We start from the raw sequence: 24,718 nt of genomic DNA on the forward strand, positions 1-24,718 counted from the left end.
TCACACAGATAAGCGAGTTTTGCTATCCACTCCTCGTCACTGAAGTGTGCTGCCAGTGGTGGCTTTTTTCCTGAAAGAAATCTCTGTAGCTGCTCTCATAACTCAAAAACCCTGGCCAGGGCTCTCCCCCTTGATAGCCACCTGACTTCAGTGTGTAAGAGAAGGCGTTTGTGCTCTGCATCCATTCCCTCGCAAAGCTGCTCAAACAGATGTGAGTTAAGGGCTTTTGCTTTGATGTGATTGATAACCTCAACAACGTCACTCAATACGCTATTAAGATCAGGTGACATTTTTCAGCAAGCCAGCACTTCCCAGTGTGTGACACAGTGTGTAGACTGACATTCAGGAGCAACCTCTGACTCGGGTAGTGAAACCAGACTCATTAAGCCGTTCCAACAGCTGTGCTTCGATGTCCTCCGCTATGTCATCGATTCTCCTTGAAACTGTGGTAGCTGAAAGAGAAACCTGTGCCTTCTTGTTAGCTGCAGCTTCTCCCAACAGTTCACAGCACATGTCCTTGGCAGCAGGCAGAATCAATTCTTCACCAACAGTGAAAGGCTTCTTAGCCGTAGCAATACGGCTAGCCACTAAGTACGACGCTCTCAGAGCAGCAGCATTTGTGGAGCTGGTGGCTCTCAGCACTTGCTTTCGTCCCGCTTGCTCACGTTTTTTCCGCCCAAAAAACTCAACGGGTTTGTCTTTAAGTGCAGGGTGCTTGGACTCAAGGTGCCGAGGCAGTTTTGAGGGCTTCATTGCCTCATTAGACAGCTTGTCTCCACATAACCCACACAGGGGGCTTGGAGCGTGTGAGTCACCGGTCACAATAAAGCCATATTTTATGTACGACTCGTCGTATTTTCTGTTGAAGGAAGCTTTCTTTTTTTTTGCAGTCCCGGCCTCAGCTGTCTCTGCATTATCATCATCGTTAGGCCTTTTATGTCCCCTACCATCTCTTCCAAAGAAACTCTCAAGCGACGTTTGTTTTTTTACTCATACCGACTGATGACCTCCGGTGTGCGTAATGACCTCGTGTGTTCAAGCTCAACAGTGGGCGTGACAGGGAATGAAGAAAGGTGCAGCTGTCCCATATTGCTTCATATTGCCAAATCGTACTGTTTCCCCGCAGCCTGGTAGCAGATTCTTTGCGGCCCGGTGGTTGGGGATCACTGCACTACAGCACAGAAACAGGGCCTTTTGGCCCATCTAGTCTCTGAACCATTAATTTGCCTCATCTCATCAACCTGCACCCAGACCATTGCCATCCATGCACCAATCCAAATTTCTCTTGTGTTAAAATGGAATCCAATCCACGACTCTGCTGGCAACTCATTCCACACTCTTTCTCCTACACACCAGGGAATAAAGTCTTAACCTATTCAATCTTTCTCTATAACTCAAGCCCTCAAGTCCCGACAACATCCTTGTAAATTTTCTCTGCACTCTTTCAATCTTATTGCTATTGTTCCCGTAAGTAGGTGACCAGAACTGCACACAATACTCCGAATCTGAAATAAAAACTGAAAACTGTTTTCTTCTGCTAGCTGCCGTCCACTTTCTCTGCCTCTGAAGTAAATTTCTGACTTGTTCTGGTACATTTGATAGGTCATTAACTGGAATTTATTATTATTATTACCATTATAGGCACCCGTTAGTCTCATAAGACCATGGATTTGCTCCTTGGAAAGTTTCCAGGGTGCAGGCCTGGGAAAGGTTTTATGGAAGACCGGCAGTTGCCCATGCTGCAAGTCTCCCCTCTCCACAACACTGATGTTGTCCAAGGGAAGGGCCTTAGGACCCATACAGCTTGGCACTGGTGTTGTCGCAGAGCGATGTGTGGTTAAGTGCCTTACTCGAGGACACAACACACTGCCTCAGCCAAAGCTCGAACTAGCGACCTTCAGATCACTAGATGAACGCCTTAACCACTTGGCCACGCGCCAACACTAACTGAAATGTTAACCCTGTTTCTTACCCCATATGCTGCCCGAGTATTCTCTGCTTCACAGCATCCCTGGTATTGATTTAGTTAAACTTGTGTTTGGGCAAGCTTTCTTCCCAACCCCTGGAGTGTGAAATGGAGATAGTTGGTCACTGTTCTGATCTGCAACTGACTGCCTGATCGTTCTGACAGATGCACCAGGGGTGGGGTGGCCATGTGATCATGGAGATTTGTGCACAGAAGGAGACCAGGTTATGGGAATTGTTCCTGTTATTGGGCAATGGATTAGAAACAGTGACAAATGATCCAGTGACTTTCATGTCAGCTGGGAAATTATGTTTAATTTTTAAAACCCAGAAGCAAATATCTAGTCTAAGGAACCTCAAAGCTATTCACAAACTGCTCCAGGGAGCAGATTTCCCATCTGTAACTTGTATGGCCTGTAGATTAGATCAGTTTTTTTTGTCAGTTGCATAAGGGTGCCAAGGCATTTCTTGTTTTCATGAAGTTTACAGAGTAAGCAGTATCCAGATTATCAGAATCAATCAGGTTTATTATCTCTGACATATATTGTGAAATTTGTCGCTTTGCAGCAGTACAGTTACTATATAAACTATGCTATAAATTACATGTTGGCGCGTGGCCAAGTGGTTAGGGCGTTCATCTAGTGATTTGAAGGTCGTGAGTTCGAGCCTCAGCTGAGGCAGCGTGTGTGTCCTCGAGCAAGGTACTTAACCACACATTGCTCTGTGACGACACCGATGCCAAGCTGTATGGATGCTAATGCCCTTCCCTTGGACAACATCGGTGGCGTGGAGAGGGGAGACTTGCAGCATGGGCAACTACTGGTCTTCCATACAACCTTGCCCAGGCCTGCGCCCTGGAAACCTTCCAAGGTGCAAATCCATGGTCTCATGAGACTAACGGATGCCTATAAAATTACAATGAGAAATATATATTTAAAAATAAATTAGTAGTGTAAAAAGAAAGCAGAAGTAGTGAGATGGTGTTCAGAAATGTGATGGCAGAGGGGAAGAAGCTATTCCTGAATGTTGAATGTGTGTCTTCAGGCTCCTGTACCAGTTTCTGATGGTACCAATGAGAAGCAGGGATGTCCTGGATAAACATAGAAAATAGGTGCAGGAGTAGGCCATTCGGCCCTTCGAGCCTGCACCGCCATTCAGTACGATCATGGCTGATCATCCAACTCAGAACCCTGTACCAGCCTTCCCTCCATACCCCCTGATCCCCGTAGCCACAAGGGCCATATCTAACTCCCTCTTAAATATAGCCAATGAACTGGCCTCAACTGTTTCCTGTGGCAGAGAATTCCACAGATTCACCACTCTCTGTGTGAAGAAGTTTTTCCTAATCTCAGTCCTAAAGGGCTTCCCCTTTATCCTCAAACTGTGACCCCTCATTCTGGACTTCCCCAACAGCGGGAACAATCTTCCTGCATCTAGCCTGTCCAATCCCTTTAGGATTTTATACGTTTCAATCAGATCCCCCCTCAATCTTTTAAATTCCAACGAGTACAAGCCAGTTCATCCAGTCTTTCTTCATATGAAAGTCCTGCCATCCCAGGAATCAATCTGGTGAATCTTCTTTGTACTCCCTCTATGGCAAGGATGTCTTTCCTTAGATTAGGGGACCAAAACTGCACACAATACTCCAGGTGTGGTCTCACCAAGGCCTTGAACAACTGCAGTAGTACCTCCCTGCTCCTGTACTTGAATCCTCTTGCTATAAATGCCAGCATACCATTCGCCTTTTTCACCGCCTGCTGTACCTGCATGCCCACTTTCAACGACTGGTGTATAATGACACCCAGGTCTCGTTGCACCTCCCCTTTTCCTAATCGGCCACCATTCAGATAATAATCTGTATTCCTGTCTTTGCCACCAAAGTGGATAACTTCACATTTATCCACATTAAATTGCATCTGCCATGAATTTGCCCACTCACCCAACCTATCCAAGTCACCCTGCATCCTCTTAGCATCCTCCTCACAGCTAACACTGCCACCCAGCTTCGCGTCATCCGCAAACTTGGAGATGTTGCATTTAATTCCCTCATCCAAGTCATTAATATATATTGTAAACAACTGGGGTCCCAGCACTGAGCCTTGCGGTACCCCACTAGTCACTGCCTGCCATTCTGAAAAGGTCCCGTTTATTCCCACTCTTTGCTTCCTGTCTGCCAACCAATTCTCTATCTCTAATGAGGGTCCTTAATGATGGATGCTGCTTTCTCGAGTCATCACCTGTTGAAAATATTCTCGATGCTGGGGTCCATTAGAATGTCCTTCGTGGTCATTGTCTTCTTAGGCCCTTGGCTCCCAATGGAGCACAGACCATCGATGACCTCCCCTCTCCATCATCCTCTGATCTGAGCCCGTTTCTCGTGGGTGGACCAGGAGTGTCTGCATCGTCTCATTTCAGCCTCGACATCTCTCTCCGTGTGTTCTTTGGATGTCCATTTTTCCTCTTTCCTTGGGGATCCCATTTTGATGTCTGCCTGGCGACGTTGTTGGCTTCCTGAAGGTGTGACCAATTCGCCTCCATTTCCATTGGTATATTTGGATCTCAATGGAATCCAGCCTGGTCTTTTCCCATATTCTCCGGTTTACTTTTATCAGTCTATTTGGTGTTTAGCATTCTTCTCGGGCACTGGTTGATGAAAGCCTGCAGTTTTTGTAGTGTCTTCTTTATTGTTCCCCAGGTTTCAGAGCCATATCAGAACACTGTTTTAACATTTAACATTTTGAGTTGAAGATTCTGATTTTGGTTTTCCTTATACATCTGTAGAAATTTGCTAAAGCCTTTGGTGACATAGCAAATCTCCTCAAGCTCCTAATGAAATATAACTGCTGTCATGCCTTCTTAATAATTGCATCAATATGTTGGGCCAGGATAGAACTTCAGAGATATTGATGTCCAGGAACTTGAAACGACTCACCCTTTCCCCTGCTGATCCCTTGACAAGGACTGGTGTGACTTCCCCTCCTTGAAGTCCACAATCAGTTCCTTGGTCTTAATAACATTAAGGAATAATAAATGCAAAAATGAGTGCAAAAGTCTGTAGTCCAATCTGAAGTTGTGCAAGATGAAATGCTAAAATGACGATAATGAAATAACTAGGATAGGTAGAACTCAGACCAATGTTAATGTTTCTAAATCCTCCTGACGTGATCTTGTACTTCCAACAGCCCTGAGTGAACTGTAGCAGGAGTTGCTGGCACCATCCATGTGTAACTCCTTGGTAAGTTACTTCAGACCTGAAGAGATAGGAGCAGAATTGGGCATTCAGTGCATTGAGACTATTCCGCCATGACTGATTTATTATCCCTTTCAACCCCATCCTCCTGCCTTCTCCCCATAACCTTCGATGCCATTACTAATTAATCTGCATTTTAATTAACCTAATGATTTGGCCTGTACAGCTATCTGTGGCAATGGATTCTGCAGACTCACCACCCTCTAACTAAAGAAATTCCTCCTCATCTTGTTCTAAAGGGACGTCCTTGAATTCTGAGGCTCTCAACAGGAGTCTGTCCTGCTGATAAAATTCCCAAGACCTAAGCTGAAAACGTTGCCCCTGTTTATCCAGTGGAGATTGAGATGCAGAGAGGATGGGAAGGTGGTCTTTCCCCGGTGAAGGTGGTTGAAGGTTTCAGCAGGACGTTGGCAGGATGCGGAACTGGACAGAAGTGGCAGACGGTGTTCAATCTGAGAAAGTGTGAAGTGATTTACTTTTGGAAGCTCAAACCTGAACCCTGAATACAGGGTTCATGGCTGGATTCTGAGCAGTGTGGAGGAATGGAGGGTGTATTTTTAAGGTGATTGGAAGAAAGTGTAGGGAGAATGTCAAAGGTAGGTTGTTTTTAACACAAGGAGTGGTGGTTGTGTGGAATGCCCTGCCAGGGGTGGTGGTAGATACATTAAGGACATTTAAGAGACTCTTAGATAGGCACATGATGAAAGAAATATGAAGGGCTATGTAGAAGGGAAAGGTTCGATTGATCTTAGAATAGGTTAATAGGATGGCACAACCTATTAACCTATTAATAGGGCCTGTACCGTGCTGTAATATGTTCTGTGGAATGGTACCTGGGGCTGTTTAACTTACAAAATGATGGACCAGGAATATCAGAAACCATATGGGAATAATGTGGATGTTGGGATTCTGACGTACACTCAGTGACCACTGTAGCAGGAATCTTCTGTATAGATATTTGGATGATGCTTTGTACAAGACATTACTGGGGCGGTAATCGGAATATGTTGTTCCATTTCGGCCATCCTACTATAGGAAAGATGCCATTAATCGGTAAAGAATTCAGAGGAGATTTATAAGGATGCTACTAGGATTTATAGAAAGAAGTTGGGCAGCTTGGGTCTTTATATTCCTTGGAGTATAGCAGTTTTGGGAGTTATCTCGGAAATGTGTATAAAATCATGAGGACCGTACAACTCTTTTCCTTCAGTTGGGAAAATCAAGAACTGGATGGCACAGGCTTAATGTGTGAAGGGAGAGATTTAATAGGAATCTGAGAGGCAACTTTTCCACCCAGTGAATGGCTGGGATATGGAACAAGCTGTCCGAGGGCATGGAATGGTTTTCCACACAGAGAGTGGTCAGGATATGGAGCGAGCTGTCAGAAGATGTGGAATGGTTTTCCACACAGAGAGTGGTCAGGATATGGAGCGAGCTGTCAGAAGATGTGGAATGGTTTTCCACACAGAGAGTGGCCATGGATCGACCTGTCGGAATGGGAATTAAAATGTTTGGCTACTGGGAAGTCCAGCTTGTGGCAGCTGGTGCAGATGTACTTGATGGTCTCCCAATTTATGCCGGGACTCACCAACGTAGAGGAGGCCGCATAGTGAGCACTGAACACAATAGATGACCCCAGCAGATTCTCAGGTGAAGTGTTGTCTCACCTGGAAGGACTGTTTGGGGCCCTGAATGGAGGGGAGGAGGTGTAGGGGCAGGTGTAGCACTTAGGCTACGAGCAGGGATAAATGCCTTATCTGTTTCTGTGATTTAGTGTTCTATGACTCTGTGTCTGCATCTTGCCTTACTAACATACCACTCCAAAATCACCTGACCAGTGTGACATACTTGGAATGTAATGCATTAGCATGGATAAGGTAGATCGACATAGTCTTGACTCCAGGGTTAGGGAACCCAAAGCCAGAGGGCATACTGTAAATACAAGGAAAGAGGGGAGAGAGATCAGGGACTTGTGGGGTAACAGAGAGTGGTGAGTACCAGAAATGAGCTTCCAGGGGATGTATTCAAGGCGGTACGGTTTCAACAATGATCAGGCATTTCCACAGTTACATGGAGGGGAAGGGCTGGGTGGGTTACAGGCTGAATGTAGTCATCTGGGACTACAGGGATGATGGTGTTCTCAGCATAGACCACTTGGGCTGAAGGGCCTGTTGGTGCTGTATTTGTCTATTATTGTAGCACTGCAGGTAATCTAACGTGTTGTGTGCTGTTAGTACCAGTGTCGATGACAATGGAGAATGGACGATGGAAACGGCTGTTTCTGCTCTGACACACGAAAAGATGGACTACGTGGTGTATGGAGCCAATTTTATCCAACATGATTGCTTCCAGAGACCCGAGGCGAAGAAAGAGGTACCTTAAACTTTCCCCCAGTACCCTGCTCTTTCCCTTTCTCTCATGGTCCACTCTCCTCTCCTATCAAATTCCTTCTTCTCCAGCTCTTGCCTTTTCCATGTATCACCTCTTAGCCTCTCCCCCACTCACGTGGCTTCACCTATCACCTTTTAGCTTAGACCACGACCATAAGGTATAGGAGCAGAATTAGGCCATTTGGCCTGTTGAGTCTGTTCCATCATTTTATTGTGGTTGATCCATTTCCCTCTCAGACCCAATCGCCTGCCTTCCACCTTGACTAATCAAGAATCTGTCAACCTCTCCCTTAAATATACTTAATGACTTAGCCTTGCACATGCCCGTAGCAATGAATTCCACAGATTCGCCATTCTCTGGCTAAAGAAATTCCTCCTCATCTCCGTTCTAAATGCCTCTCTATTCTGACACTGTGTCCTCTGGTTTTGGACTCTCCCTCCATAGGAATCATCCTCTCCACATCCACTCTATCAAGGCCTTTCAACGTTCAATAGGTTCCAATGAGGTCACCCCTCATTCTTCTGAATTCCAGTGAATACAGGCCCAGAGCCATCAAATGCTCTTCATATGAGGAATCATTTTTGTGAACCTCCTCTGAGCTCTCTCCAATGTCACCACGTCATTTCTTAGATAAGGGATCCAAAAATGCTCACAGTACTCCAAGTGAGACCTCACCAATATCTTATAAAGCCTGAACATTACATCCTTGCTTTTATATTCCAGTCCTCTTGAAATGAATGCTAACGTTGCATTTGCCTGTCTCACCACAAATTAATCTTTAGGCAATTCTGCATGAGAATTTCCAAATCCTTTTGCACTTTCAATTTTTGAATTTTCTCCCTATTTAGAGAATAGTTTTAATAGCTTGTCCTCCTTCCCTTCCTACCCCCCCGCCTCACCTTTTTATTTTAGCTTCTGCTCCCTTCCTTCACAGTCCTGATGAAGGGTCTCAGCCCAAAACGTCAACTGTTTATTCCTTTCCGTCGATGCTGCCTGAGTTGCTGAGCTCCTCCATTTTGTGTGTGTTGCTCTGACTTCTCCTCTCTTTGTTAATTTGGATGTTTGAATTGTTGGCAAGGCTAATGTTACTGCCCCTGACAAAGGGTGGAATTGAACTGCCTTCTTGAGCGGCTGCCCCCCTGATGAAGGTGCTTCCTCTGTGCTGCTGAGAGCAAGTTCCAGGGCACAGATCCAGGAAAGCGAACAATTTCTGTGTCAAGGTGGTGAGTTAATTAGAGAGGAACCTGCATGCAGTGGTGTCTCCCTGTATCTTCTACCCTTGTCCTTTTATGTGGTTGAGGTCATATGTTTGGGTAGTGCTATCAGAGCAGCCCAGAGGAGGTTGGAGGCCTATGACTCATGGATGTCCTAAGGGTCAATGTTGGGACCTCTGTTTACCCTCTACATCTTCTCATGGCTCCAGGACAACATCCAGGCACCATCAATCTGCAGGCCATGACACTCAGGGACTTGGTTTAAATTATTGTTTGTGTGACTATGTTTTTCCTGCTGTGGTAACCACATATATGTGCTGTGTGCTGTTGGTTCTGTGTTTTGTACCTTGGCTCCAGATGAAGGCTGTTTCGTTCAGCTGTATTTGTGCAGATGTTTGAATGACAATTAAACTTGAACCTAAATCTACATGGCAGGATTAGCAAATTTGCTGTTGATAGTGAAGCAAGTTACATGAATTATAAAGAGATCTTCATCAGTTAGGGAGTTGGACTAAGGAATGGCAAATGGATTTCAATTTAGATAATCATAAGAGATTATGCAGATGTTGGAAATCCAGAGCAACACACAGAAAATGCTGTTTATTCCCCTCCATAGATGCTGCCTGACCCGCTGAGTTTGACCGGCATTTTGTGTGTGTTGCTTGCAACTTAAATAAGTGTGAGGTGATGCATTTGGACAATTAGGGCCTATACAGTGAATGATGTGAGTTGTGCAATAGAGGGCCCTGGGTGTACAAGTACCCAGTTCACTGAAAATGGGTGCACAAGTAGACAGGGAGATAAAGAAGGTGTTTAGCACATTGGACTGATCAGTGTGCCGAGTGAGTTTAGGCGTTGGGACATTATGTTGCAATCATTGGTGAGACCACCCGTGGAGTACTGTGTACAGGTTAGCCACCCTGTAATGGGAGCGACAATGTCAAGCTGGAGAGGGTACAGGAGAGATTTACAAGGAGCTGCCTGGATTGGCGGCCTCAGTAATGGGAGAGGTTGGCCACACGGGATCTTTATTTACTCCAGGGACCTCACAGATGTGTATAAAATTATGAGGGGTATGGATAAGAATGGCAGTCATTGTTTCCTCCAAAACCAGAGGAGACAGGTACAAGATAAGAGGGGAGAGATTTTGAAGAGATCTGACAGGTAACTTCTTTACACACAGGTTTGTGAATGAGCTACTAGAGGAAGTGGTTTAGGTGGGTATAATTGTGACAATTAAGAGACATTTGATATGTACGTGGAGGGGAAGGGCTTGGAGTGTTACAGGAACTGGGATGAGCAGAGAGGATTCTGTGGTCAGCATTGACTGGTTGGGCTGAAGGCCTGATTCTGCACTGTATTACTCTTATGACGTCATGTAGATGGTGCACATTGTGGCCTCCCTGCACCTGTGGCAGAGGAAACATTAAAGATCTGAAGCTCTATTTGTCACATGTAAATTGAAATATAGAGTGAACTGTCTCGTTTGCCTCAAATCATATCAGCGAGAGTTGTGCTGGGCCTCTGGCACCAACATAGCAGAGTGAATGGGCTGCGTTGTCCTGAATGGGGTCTAGCTTCTCCAGAGTTCTCCAGTGTTCTCCCAGGCAGCTGAGTGGTGTTCAGTCATGCTCCTGACTTGTGCCTGCTGGAGAGTCTTTGTGCTGTCAGGAGCTGAGTTACTCATGACAGAGTTCTTGGCCTTTGGGCTATTCTTCGTTTATTTAGAGATGCAGTGTGGAACACGCCCTTTTGGTGCAACGAGCCACACCCCCAGCAACCCACCCATTTAACCCTGGCCTGATCACAGGACAACTTCCAATGACCAGTTAATCTACTAACCGTTTCATTTTTGGACTGTGGGAAGAAACTCAAGCAGTTCACAGGAAGAACATTAAAAACTCCTTACAGACAGCATCAGAATTAAATTCAGACTCTACCCTGAGCTGTAGTAATAGTGTAAATCTCCTTACAGAGAGCATCAGAACTGAACTCCTGTCTCTTGACGCCCTGAACTGTAATAGGGTTCTGTAAACCACTACGGTGCCCCAAGCACTGTATTGTGGTGGATGGGCTGATCTGTCCTGAATGATGTCAGGCATCTTCACAGCTGGGGGAGCAGGACTTCCCCAGACAGGTGAATGGTGTTTCGTCACGGTCCTGAATTGTGCCTGGTAGATGGTGGAGAGACTTTGGGCTCTCGGGAGATGAGACACACGTGACAGGGTCCTCGCTGCTGCTACACTTGGAGGTCCTGGGTTTCTGCTTTTAAAAGGCAGCAGATTCAAGCACACAGGCAGGGCTTCTGCAGAAGAATTCAGCCCATTGACTGGTGGTCCTTATAGTAAAATACCCCAACAGAATGAGAGCAAAGTCTTCAGAGTTTTGAAGTCTAATCCTTAAAGTACATGTAGTTGCATTCAACAAAGATGTAATGCAGAGGCTTTATAAGGCTTTGGTCAGACTGCACTTGGAGTATCGTCAGCAGTTTTGGGCTCTTTATCTAAAAGATGTGCAGGCATTGGAGAGGGTCCAGAACAGGTTAACGAGCGATCCCAGCAATAAAAGGGTTAACACGTAGAGTGTTTGATGGCTCTCAGCCTGTACTCGCTGGAGTTTAGAAGAATGGGGAGATCACATTGAAGCGTATCGAATATTGAAATGCCAAGATAAGACTGGATGTAGAGAGGATGTTTCCTATAGTGGGGAGGGTAGAACCTCATAATAGGAGGATGACCCTTTAGAACTGAGATGAGGAATTTCTTCTGCTGGAGCTTGGTGAATCTGTGGAATTCATTACCACTGACGGTTGTGGAGGCCAAGTCATTGGGTATATTTGAAAGTGGAGGTTGGTAGTTTCTTGATTAGTAAGGGCGTGAAAGGTTATGGGGAGAAAATGAGAGAATGAGATTGAAAGGGAAAATAAATCAGTCATGATGGAATGGTGGAGCAGACTCGATGGGCTGAATGGCCTAATTCTGCTCCTATGCCGCATGGTCTCATGCACACTTGCAGGCTGCCCAACACAATCCTCTCTGATGTGATTTGATGCTAAATGATGCATTTCACAGTGTGTTTCAATGTACACGTGACATCCCACAATCAGATACAAGTTCAGATTAGTTAATTCTCACCTCCACTGAGGTGGAGTGGAGTACCTTGCTGACAGGAAACTCACTGAGTAAACAGTGTTCATTGTATTGACAAATACAGCGACGAGAGGACAGGGTGCCAGAATTGAACTCTGAACCCCAACGCCCTGTGATGTAACACTGCCTGATGCTCTATCGAGGCGCCCCCAAACTCACATTTGTCTCACTCACCTGCTGCCGGGGAGCTACTTTGTTCGTTCGGTGTAGCTGTGGAGTAGAGTATCCCATTGTCCACCTCTCTCCCACAGTTGTACGAGTTGGATGGAATCGAGAAGCTGGTCGCTCTGCTGAACAGTGAGGACGCGGAGGTTCAGAGAGCCGCGTGTGCGGCCATCCGCAACGGGGTGTTCGAGGAGAACAACAGCAAGATTGAGGTGAAGAAACATAATGGACTGCAGAAGCTGGTGGAGCTACTGGGGCAGAGCAAAGACATCGAGATCAAGAAACAAGTCACCGGTGAGTCCTGGGACATCGGCTGATCCACCCTCTGACCTCACACGCTGTGAATTTGCAAACTCCATCTTCGGTGGAGAGGGTGGGGGGGTAATTAGCTCCCTAGTTTACTTATCAAATGATGTTCCTGAACTTTCCTTTGGACGTTTAAATTCGTTCCCAGGTGTGAATAAAAGGAGAAGGACGTTAGCCTCTCGAACCTGCTACACTGTTTGATGAAGGTCTGACTAACTCAGCCCTACCTTGGCCGAGTTGGACAGTAAGGCCCTTCGACCCATGATGTAAATCACTGCACAATCACCACTTGCCCAGTGTTCATCTAGAAGATAGAACAGTACAGGCCCTTCAACCCACAGTGTTGTGCTGATCTACGTAAGCCCTCAATCTAACCCTTCTCTCTCAGACAGGTCAGAACCCTCCATTTTTTTCTTTCATCTATGTTCCTATCTACGAGTCTCTTAAATGTCTCTAATGTATCTGTCTCTACCATCGCCCCAGCAATGTGTTCCATACATCCGCCACTGTGTAAAAAAAAACTACCTGTAACATTCCGCCCTATGTTTTCCTCCAATCAACTGAAATGGATGTTCAAAGTACATTTATTATCAAAGTTACGTGTACCATATACAACCTTGAGAATCATCTTCTTGCAGGCAGCCGTAAAGTAGAGAAACACAATAGAATCCACCAAAACACAGACATCACAAAGACGGTCAAACAGCCAATGTGCGTATAAAGATCAAATAGTGCAAACAATTAAAAAAAGTAAACATAACAGAACATGAACTGCAGAGCCCCCAACAGGGATTCCACAGCCTCACAGCCAGTTAGCTCTGTTGCCGGTCCAGGATCCCAGTGGCTGCAGGCCACAGCCAGTTAGCGGTGGAGCCTGTCCAGGGGCCCAATGGATGAAGGCCACAGCCAGTTCGCGGTGGAGCCTGTCCAGAGGCCCAATGAATGAAGGCCACAGCCAGTTAGCTCTGTTGCTGGTCCAGGATCCCAGTGGCTGCAGGCCACAGCCAGTTAGCGGTGGAGCCTGTCCAGGGGCCCAGTGGATGCAGGCCACAGCCAGTTCGCGGTGGAGCCTGTCCAGGGGCCCAGTGGATGCAGGCCACAGCTGCCGAGCCAGTTCAGCACTGAGGCAAGTAAAGCCTCACAGTAGTGAGCTGATGCTGGTTCATCCTTCGTCCTCGACCTCAACGCCTTAACCGTTTTAATCTGGCTCGGTGCTTAAATTGGCCAAAAGTTGGTTCGTTTTTCATCCTCTGCTGTTGGCCATTGCTGCCCAGGAAAAAGATGCTGGTATCATATTAAAGTTTTGAAGAAATGTTATCGACCCAGAACTTTTCTCCCCACACGGCTGAAGCCTGACCTGCTGATTATCCACAGCCTTTTCTGTCTCTTTTTACTGCTGTGAAAACCAAAACAAAACTGCAGGTGTTGGAAATCTGAGGTCAGGCAGCATCCATGGAGAAAGAAGCAGAGCTGATGGTTCAAGTTGGAGACTCTTCATCAGAGTTAGGAAAGAGAAAAACATTAGCTTTAAGTAAACACAAGATTCTGCAGATACTGGAAATCCAGAGCCAGAACACAGACAGACAGACAGACAGACACACACACACACACACACACACACACACACACACACACACACACACACACACACGGAGGAACTCAGCTGGTCAGGCAGCATCTGTGGAGAGGAATGAACAGTCAATGTTTCTCGTCGAGACCCTTCTTCAGGACTGGACAGGAAGGGAGAAGATGCCAGAATAAAAAGCTGTTTTTCAGTGACCCAGACTGAGTTGCTTTCTGTTCTTTTTGATTCCGCTTAAGGATGTTTCAATTGAAGGGTCTTTAGCTCTTTCTGTCTCCACAAATGTTGCTTGATCTGCTGGGTTTTTCCAGCATTTGATTTACTTATTTATTGAGATAGAGTGTGAAACAAGCTCTACCAGCTCTCCAAGCCATACCGCCCAGCAAACCCCAGTTGAACACTAGCCCAACCATGACACGATCTAGAATGACCGATCGATTAACCTATTAACTGGTACATCTCTGGACTGTAGGAGGAAACCGATGTGCCCATGCAGATGACATTGGAATTGAACTCCGAACTCTGACACTCTGGGCTGTAATGGTACCATGATAACCACTGCCTGGGCTAGAGAGCATGACATCAGGACAGGCTGAGTGAGCTGGGGCTGTTCTCTTTGGAGTGGAGGAGGATGAGAGATGTCTTGCTAGAGGTGTACAAGATGATAAGAGGCATAGATTGAATGGGCAGCCAGGGACTTTTCCCAGGCTGGAAACGGCTAATACCAGGGGGCATGATTTTAAGGTAATTGGAAGATGGTATAGTGGAGGGGGTGGAGGTGTCAGAGTTAGGTTTTCTTACACAGAGTGGTAGGTGCAAGGAACGTGCTCTCAGGGGTGGTGATAGAGGCAGATACACTGGGACATTTAAGAGATTCTTAGAGAGGCATATGGATGACAGTAAAGACGGAGGGTGGGAGGGAAGGGTTAAATTGATGATGGAGTAGGTTTCCATAGGTTGGCTCCGCATTGTGGGCCGAAGGGCCTGTACTGTGCTGTATGCCCTTGTGTTGATAAATTCCTCTCCTTTTCTCATTGTCTGATGGCTTTGTCCTCGCTGTTGGCCTGCCTTCAGGTTTAATGTGGAATCTGTCTTCGAGTGAGGAACTGAAGGATGAGCTGATCGAAAAGGCCCTGCACCCACTGACAGCGACCATCATCGTCCCATATGCTGGCTGGCCTGATGGCGATGTTAAAAACATCGATACGGATCCCGATATCTTCTACAACACCACCGGCTGCTTGAGGTGAGCTGCTTTTGTAGTTCCCCTGTTCTGGTTAAATCATCCCAAAGCCAGTTCAGTGAGCCCAGCTCGAGAGAGCAGCGCGGTACCCAGTAAGTGAGTGAGGTTCTGAGGGCTCTAGGAGTTCGGGTGCCTCAGTCACAAAACGCTAGCAGGCAGGACTGTGTGTCCCACTCCCATCAGGGAGGAGGCTACACGGCATCCACACCAGGAGCTCCAGACTCAAAAACAGTTACTTTCCCCAAACAGTAAGGCTAAAAAACACCTCCACCCACTAACCCACCCTTCCACACCCCGACTACCACTACTTTATCATTACCTGTTACAGTCACCTTATGTGCAGACACTCCTGTGCCTAGAGTCACTTTATGGACACACAATCTATCTATGTATCAGAATCCAGTTTATTATTACTGGCATGTGACGTGAAATTTGATAACAATCTAGCTATCTTAAGCATTTATACTTATTGTGATTTTTAAAATTATTATTGTTTTCTTTATCTTATTGTGAATTTTTTGTGCTGCATCGGATCTGGAGTAACATATAGTTTTCCTTTACACTTGAGTACTGGAAATGACATTAGAAATATATAAAATTTCAGAGATAACAAATTAACCAATAATATAGTCAGATTCAACTGGCGTGATACCTGCTACTGAAAACTAAGAATTTTCTAAAAGAATACAAAATCAACTGTACCGTAATTACTGGTCAATTTGCAGAACAATTCCGTGTATATTGGTGATTATATAAAAGAAAGCAAAGAAAATTGTCATATTACTACACAAGCAAGCAGAGGAAAGTTCAACTACATGAAAAGTACAAGGAAAATAATAATTCTACATCCCAATCCAACATTACATAGGGGCTGGGGCAAGAACAAGGTAGTTATGTTCCAGTTGTAGAGAGCGTTGGTGAGGCCACGTCTGAAGCAGGAACAAGATAGTTGTGTTCTGTTTGTACAGAGCGTTGGTGAGGCCACATCTGAAATACTGGGCAACACACATAAAATGCTGGAGGAACTCTGCAGGCCAGGCAGCATCTATGGAAAAGAATAAACAGTTGATGCTTCAGGGTGAGACCCTTCATCAGGACTGGGAATAAAAGATGAGAAGTCAGAGTAAGAAGATCGACATGTCAGTCCATAGCCTCCTCTACTGCCATGATGAGGTCACACTCAGGTTGGAGAAGCAACACCTTATATTCCGTCTGAGTAGCCTGATGGCATGAACATTGACTTCTCTAACTTCCAGTAATTGCTCAGTAATTCTGCTAGTTTACTCTTTTCCATAGACGTTGTCTGACCTGCGTTACCTGGGTAAATGGTAGGACGTTTTCACTGCAGGGATCTTGGAGTATAAATCCATGGGCTGCTCAAAGTTGCCCCGCAAGTTGACAGGGTGGTGAAGAGGGCATATGGTGTGTCGGCCTTCATTAGTTGGGGGAATGAGTTCGAGAGTCACAAGGTAATGTTGCAGTTCTATAAAACTCTGGTTAGACCGCACGTGGAGTATTGCGTTCAGTTCTGGACTCCTCATTATAAGGAGGATATGGAAGCTTTAGAGAGGGTGCAGAGGAGATTTACCAGGACGCTGCCTGGATTAGAGAGCACGTTTTATGAGGATAGATTAAGTGAGGTAGGGCTTTTTTCTTTGCGGTGAAGGAGGATGAGAGATGACTTTGTAGAGGTGTACAAGATGGTAAGAAGCATAGATTGAGTGGACAGCCAGAGGTTTTTTCCCAGGATGGAAATGGCTAATACGAGGGTGAGTAACTATAAGGTGATTGGAGAGGAGTGTAGGGGTATGGTGGGTGTCAGACCGAAGCTTTTGTTAAACAAAGAGTTGTGGGTGTGTGGAACACCCTGCCAGGAGTGGTTGTGGAGGCAGAAACATTAGGTATATTTAAGGAACTCTTAGGCAAGTGGATGATAGAAAAAAGGTGGGGGGGGGGGAGGGATGAGGGAGGAAAGGGTTGGATTGATCTTAGAGAAGTTAAAATGTCATTGCAACATTGTGGGCCAAAGACCCTGTGCTGTGCGGTGTTGTTCTGTGTCCTAGAGGGGAAGAAGCTGGACAGAATTTTACACACAGTCATTATAATGGCAGACACACCCTGCACAGCAAACTCCCACAAACATCCTGGTGGTAACAATCAGATTTCTTTAGAAAGGCACAGATAAGGTGAATGTACTCCGTCTTTTCCCTGGAGTCGGAGAATCAAGAACTAGAGGGAATAGTTGAAGGTGAGAAGGGAAAGATTTAAGAGGAGCTTGAATACTTTGCTGTAGTATTCTACATTCTAACCTTTTTTTTCAGGGTGATATCTGTGTGGAACGGGCTACCAGAGGAAGTTGTTGAGGCAGGTACAGTAACAACTTTTAAAAGACAGGTACATAGACAGGAAAGGTTTAAGTGTTTATGGGTCAAGTGCTGGCAAATGAGACTACCTTGGATGGGGCGTCTGGGTCAGCAGGGACAGTTGGGCTGAAGGGCCTGATCCTGTGCTCTATGACTCTATAGCTACAGTCTGACTGTACACAGACCGCAGATAGGATCCCGCTGCTGCTCAGGATAACAGCGGCAAGTGTTATGCCTCTGTCTCAGTCAATCCGGAGAGCTCCAGTAGAGATCTGGGGTCTGTTGTCCCCGGTGACTAATCTCAACTCTCAGCTTCAGGAACAGCACAATACCTTCAGGCAAACATACTTCCTCGGTTATACCTGGGGGACAGGGCGTATATCAGTGCACATCAGCACGCACTGACACAGTTCATCTGTCTGCTCAGTGAAGCGTGAAGTTGTTAATGACCTCACTCTGGGTGAGTGTTGTTTTCGGCTTGTGGCATTTCCATGGAGAGTTGGGATGGACCGAACATAGAATACTACAGCAGAGTACAGGCCCTTCGGCCCATGATGTGTTACTGACCCTTTAATCTATTCTCAAAGTCAATCCAACCCATCCCTCCTACACAGCCCCTGTCCCCATTCTCCTATCGTCCATGTGCCTATCTAAGAGTATTTTAACTGTCCCTAATGTATCTGCCTCCACCACCATCTCTTGCAGTGTGTTCCACACACTTACCACTCTCTGTGTAAATAAATAAATAATTTTTGACATTCTTCCCCCCCATACTTTCCTCCTATCACCTTAAAATCATGCTCCTTGGTATTATCCATTTCCACCCTGGGGAAATGACTCTAGTTGTCCACTCTATCTATGTCTCTTATCGTCTTGTACACCTCTGTCACATCATCTCTCATCCTCCTTCACACTTCCAAAGAATAATGTTCTATTTCACTCAGCCTATCCTCTTTCTGAGGTCCTCTCTCACCAGCACAGGAACTGATATGTAGTTCATTGTGGTGGGCAGACATACCCAGGCTAGGAATGCCATGAAGTTTAGCTCTTTACAGCACACTGCATTACAAACATGACATAAACTTAAATTAACATCAATTACACTAGCATGATAAAAGTAAACCTAACGATATGAGTGCAAGCTGAGAGGGAACAAGAAAGGAATTCAGTCTGAGGTAGTGTTAGGGTTTTTCAGATGGGTTCGGGGTTCACTGGGGTGTTACGTTAATGTAGTGGTTAGCACATTTACAGTACCGGCGACCCAGGTTCAATTCCCACTGTAAGGAGTTTGTGCGTTCTCCCAGTCAACTGCGTGGGTTTCCTCCGGGTGCTCCAGTTTCCTCCCACAGTCCAAAGGCGTACCTTTTCATGGGTTAATTGGTCATTGTAAGTTGTCCCATGATTAGACTAGGGCTAAGTCCGGGATTACCGTGCAGCACCGCTCGAAGGGTGGGAAGGGCTTGTTCCACATTGTATCTCAATAAATTAAAAACCTAATGGTAGTAGGGAAGCTGGTGTTGAGCCTTGACGTGTGGGTCTTCAGGATCCTAGTACTATAGGTGGGCTCGAGGTTGATGAGAGTTTTGCCTGAACTAAGACTTGAGAGCTGTGGGCTCAGGTGGATTTGGAGGAGGAGGGTGGCACAAGGTGCACAAACTTTCTGGAGTTCTTTGAGGATATAACAAGCGCAGTGGATAGAGGGGAACAGATGGACATTATTTACTTGGATTTCCAGAAGGCATTTGATAAGGTGCCACATAAAAGACTTATCCATAAGATAAGGATGCACAGAGTTGGGGGTGATGTATTTTAGCATGGATAGAGGATTGGTTAACTAATAGAAAGCAGAGAGTTGGGATACATGGGGGTTACTCTGGTTGGCAATCAGTGGTGAGCAGTGTGCCACAGGGGTCAGTGCTGGGCCTGCAACTGTTCACGATATACATTAACGATCTGGAAGATGGGACCGAGTGTAGCATATCTAAGTTTGCTGATGATACTAAATTGAGTGGGAAAGCAAATTGTGCAGAAGATACGGAGAGTCTGCAGAGAGATATAGATAGGTTAAGTGAGTGGGCAAGGGTCTGGCAGATGGAGTACAATGTTGGTAAATGCGAGGTCATCCACTTTGGAAGGAAAATGAAAGAGCAGATTATTATTTAAATGGTAAAACATTGCAGCATGCTGCTGTGCAGAGGGACTTGGGAGTGCTCGTGCATGAATCACAAAAGGTTGGTTTGCAGGTGCAGCAGGCTGTCAAGAAGGTAAATGGAATGTTGGCCTTCATTGCTAGAGGGATTGAATTCAAGAGCAGGGAGGTTATGCTGCAACTGTACAGGGTACTGGTGAGGCCGCACCTGGAGTACTGCTTGCAGTTCTGGTCTCCTTACCTGAGGAAAGATATACTGGCTGTGGAGGCGATGCAGAGGAGGTTCACCAGGTTGATTTCAGAGATGAGGGGTTAGACTATGGGGAGAGATTGAGTTGCCTGGGACTGTACTCACTGGAATTCAGAAGAATGAGAGGAGATATTATAGAAGCATATAAAATTATGAAAGGGATAGATAAGATAGTGGCAGGAAAGTTGTTTCTACTGGTAGGTGAGAACAGAACGAGGGGACATAGCCTCAAGACTTGGGGGAGTAGATTTAGGATGAAGATGAGGAGGAACTGCTTTTTCCAGAGAGTGATGAGTCTGTGGAATTCTCTGCCCAATGAAGCAGTGGAGGCCCTCAGTAAATATAATTAAGACAAAGTTAGATAGATTTTTGCACAGTAGGGGAATTAAGGGTTATGGGGAAAAGGCAGACAGGTGGAGATGAGTCCATGGCCAGACCAGCCATGATCTTATTAAATGGCAGAGCAGGCTCGACGGGCCAGATGGCCGACTCCTGCTCCTATTTCTTATGTTCTTGTGAGGGCTAGCACTGGTATAATGGGCTGAATGTCAGCTTCTGTTCGAAGACTCGAGGACTTTATTCCCTGAAGCGTAGGAGACTAAGAGGAGGTTTGATAGAGATAGTGGGAGGACGTACAGGCTCCCTACAGATGATGCTGGAAGTGAACTCCAAGCTCCAACACCAGAGGAACGTTGTTTCGTTTGGTTGTGTACGTGTACAGTCAGATGACAATAAACTTTAACTTGAACTTGTAACCTGAGGGGAAAGTTCTTCATTCAGTGGGTTTTGTGAGTGTTGAATGAGCTGCCAAAGACCCCTCCACCCCGTTAGGCACAACCCTCACAGCTCCTTGTAACCTGAGTTCAATCCTGACCTCGGGTGCTGTCTGTGTGGGATTTGCATGTTCTCCTGTGGACAGGCGGATTTCCCCGGTTTCCTCGCTCATGTGGGTCAGTGGGGGCATGATCCACTCTAACTTGTTCCTGGTGTGTACATAATCCTCATACGTGGGAGAACAGTAGAATCTCAGCGAGCCGGTGGGAATACCAGAGTGCACATGATTTAGGTGAGAGGAGATAAATTCAAGTTTATTGTCATTCATCTGAATACAGCAAAACGAAACAACCTTTCTGTCAGACCAAGGCGTAAAGCACAGTACGTATATCATGCACCACCACATAAAGTAATATTAACAGATAAAAAATGTTCTCTAGGTGTACAAGTTGACATAAAGTGCATGTACGACATTGTTCAATACGACAGTATAATGCTGTTGTCAATAACGTGTATTGGATGGTAGCAGAGTGTTCGGAGCTCCCACACCCTGGGGGAAGAGGCTGACACCCATTCCAACAGTCTTTGTTCTTATACTGTACTGCGGTACCTTCTGCCTGACGGTAGGAGATCAGAGATTGTGTGTCTGACAGAGTGATCAGCAGCACTGGGGCTCCACAGGGGACTGTCTTGTCTCCCTTTCTCTTCACCATTTACACCTTGGACTTCAACTACTGCACAAAGTCTTGTCATCTTCAGAAGTTTTCTGATGACTCTGCCATAGTTGGATGCATCAGCAAGGGAGATGAGGCTGAGTACAGGGCTACGGTAGGAAACTTTGTCACATGGTGTGAGCAGAATTATCTGCAGCTTAATGTGAAAAAGACTAAGGAGCTGGTGGTAGACCTGAGGAGAGCTAAGGTACCGGTGACCCCTGTTTCCATCCAGGGGGTCAGTGTGGACATGGTGGAGGATTACAAATACCTGGGGATACGAATTGACAATAAACTGAACTGGTCGAAGAACACTGAGGCTGTCTACAAGAAGGGTCAGAGCCATCTCTATTTCCTGAGAAGACTGAGGTCCTTTAACATCTGCCGGACGATGCTGAGGATGTTCTACGAGTCTGTGGTGGCCAGTGCGATCATGTTTGCTATTGTGTGCTGGGGCAGCAGGCTGAGGGTAGCAGACACCAACAGAATCAACAAACTCATTCGTAAGGCCAGTGATGTTGTGGGGATGGAACTGGACTCTCTGACGGTGGTGTCTGAAAAGAGGATGCTGTCCAAGTTGCATGCCATCTTGGACAATGTCTCCCATCCACTACATAATGTACAGGGTGGGCACAGGAGTACATTCAGCCAGAGACTCATTCCACCGAGATGCAACACAGAGCGTCATAGGAAGTCATTCCTGCCTGTGGCCATCAAACTTTACAACTCCTCCCTTGGAGGGTCAGACACCCTGAGCCAATAGGCTGGTCCTGGACTTATTTCCTGGCATAATATACATATTACTATTTAACTATTTAAGGTTTTATTACTATTTAATTATTTATGGTGCAACTGTAACGAAAACCAATTTCCCCCGGGATCAATAAAGTATGACTATGACTATGGGAGGGGTCCTTGACAAGTTGAAGTTCAGGGGAGTTGTGTGGGGCAGCTGTTTTACACAGAAGAGTGCTGGGTTGCCCAGCCAGGGGTGGTGGTGGAGGCAGATATGATAGGGGTATTGAAGAGTTTCTTCGGCATATGAGTGTGAGAAAAACAGATGGAGATGGATGTTGCATGGGGAGAAGGGATTAATTTAGTTGGGCTTTTGATCACTAATTTAATTGGTTTGGCACAACATTCTGGGCCAAAACCCTGTTCCTGTGCTGTACTGTTCTACGTTTTATGGATGTGTTGATGGGTGTGGGGGAAAATAGGCTCCAGGGCATATTAGTAGGAGATGAGAGCTAGCATAGTTTCAATGGGCCAAATGTTGTCCTCTTCTCCCTCTCTGTATGCTCTTGTTATGATGATCATGTCTGCTAAACCAGTCTGAGGAAAATCTCCCTGGGAGATTTCAGGGATGTTACTGGGACTGGAAGCCCTGAGTTATATGGAAAGATTGAATAGGTTAGGACTTTATTCCTTGGAATGTATAAGATTGAGGGGAGATTTGATAAAGGTGTACAAAATTATGAGCAGTATAGATAGATAATTGCGAGCAGACTTTCTCCACTGAGGTTGTGTGGGGCTATAACTAGAAGTCATGGGTTAAGGGTGAAAGGTGAAAAGTTTAAGGGGAACACAAGGGGAAACTTCTTCACTGAGAGGGGTGTAAGAGTGCGGAATGAGCTGCCAGCACAAGTTGTATATGCGAGCTTGATTTCATCATTTAAGGGAAGTTTGGATAGGTACGTGGACGGTAGGGGTATGAAGGGCTATGATTCTGTTGCAGGTCAATCAGAGTAGACCGTTCAAAAGGTTCAGCATGGAGTAGATGGGCCGAAGGGGCTGTTTCTGTGCTGTACTTTTTTATTACTCTGAGGAGAGGTGAGTTTACTAAATCTTCTTAGTTATAAACCTAGTCAGCAAGGTAAATTTCTCATAGACATGACACACTCACTCCCATGGTGATCTTCGCTAGTTTAATAATTAATTAGTGACTTATGTTTCCTCATTCCAATTGTTAGAGCTGGATTCCAGCTAACACTTTCTATTGAAGATTCCCTGAGTGAGGTGAGGTGAAGTTGGCATCCACCCTGCCCTCGCCCTCCGTCACAGTTGCCAGGCCCGGTCGAGCGTGCTCTCCATTCATGCTGGTCGGATCACTGTTTATAGGGCTTCCCTGAAGTATTTGAGTAGAGCTACTGGCATCTACCTGACAGTGTGAAACATTGCCCAGGTGTGTACACTCCACAAGAAGCAGGGCAGGGCCACCCAATCCCAATCCCAATCCCATTCCAACACGTCCATCCATGGCCTCCTGTACAGCCACGATGAGACAACTCTCAGACTGGAGGAGCCAACAACTCTTATTCCTTCTGGGTAGCCTCCAGCTTGACAGGATGAACATTGATTTTCAGTAATTTCTCCTTCCTCCCCCCTCTCTTTTTCAATTCCCCATTCTGGTTCTGCTCTTCACTCTTCTCCTCAACTGTCCTTCACTTGCCTCTGATTCGCCTCCTCTTTCCCTTTCTCCCATGGTCCACTCTCCTCTCCGATCAGATTCCTCCTCTTTCAGCCCTTTATTACCCATCACTTCCCAGCTTATTTCAGCCCCCTTTCCACTCCAACTCAACCACCTTTCTCCTCATCTGCTCTCACCTGACACCTGCCAGCCTGTACTCCTTCCACTCTTCCCACCTTATTCTGGATTCTTCCTCCCTCCTTTCCAGTTCTAAAGACAGGTCTTGGCCTAAAGTGTCGACTGTCTGTTCCTCTCCATAGATGCCGCCTGACCTGAGTTCCTTCAGCATTTTGGGTGTGTTGGCTCAAATGGAACCTGACCAATTGCCACCCCTGACCATCAGGGAAGTGGTAGTAGGGATCATCCTCTGACCGGCAACAAGCTGCTCACAGAAGCTTAGTTTGGGTCGGGCCAAAGTCACTCAGCTCCCAACCGCACTACAGGCCTGGACAAAGGAGCTGAACTCCATGGGTAAAGTAAGACATACTGCCCGTTACATCAAGGTGCCATTTGATTGGCTGCAGCATCAAGACTTGTGGCTAGTGTAGTGTAGCAGCTAGTGTGATGCTTTACAGCGCCAGAGATTGGTGTTCATTTCCCACTGCTGTTTGTAAGGAGTTTGTACGTTCTCCTTATGACTCCATGAGTTTCCACCAGTTACCCCAGTTTCCTCCCTTGGTCCAAAGATGGACAGGTGAGGGTTAGTGAGTTGTGAGTGTGCAGTGTTGGTGCCGGAG

General features: G+C 46.1%; 1 protein-coding gene across 1 annotated transcript in view; it reads left to right on the forward strand.

Annotated features, from left to right (window-relative positions):
- Positions 1–24,718, forward strand: part of LOC134351450 (plakophilin-2-like) — a 54,418-nt gene that overhangs the window by 12,791 nt on the left and 16,909 nt on the right. The window contains exons 4-6 of the mRNA XM_063057592.1: positions 7,450–7,588; positions 12,221–12,428; positions 15,097–15,268. Coding sequence (XP_062913662.1) covers positions 7,450–7,588; positions 12,221–12,428; positions 15,097–15,268 — 519 coding nt within the window. The remainder of the gene's footprint in view (positions 1–7,449; positions 7,589–12,220; positions 12,429–15,096; positions 15,269–24,718) is intronic.

This window comes from Mobula hypostoma, chromosome 9 (genome assembly GCF_963921235.1).
Source record: "Mobula hypostoma chromosome 9, sMobHyp1.1, whole genome shotgun sequence".
Lineage (NCBI taxonomy): Eukaryota > Metazoa > Chordata > Chondrichthyes > Myliobatiformes > Myliobatidae > Mobula > Mobula hypostoma.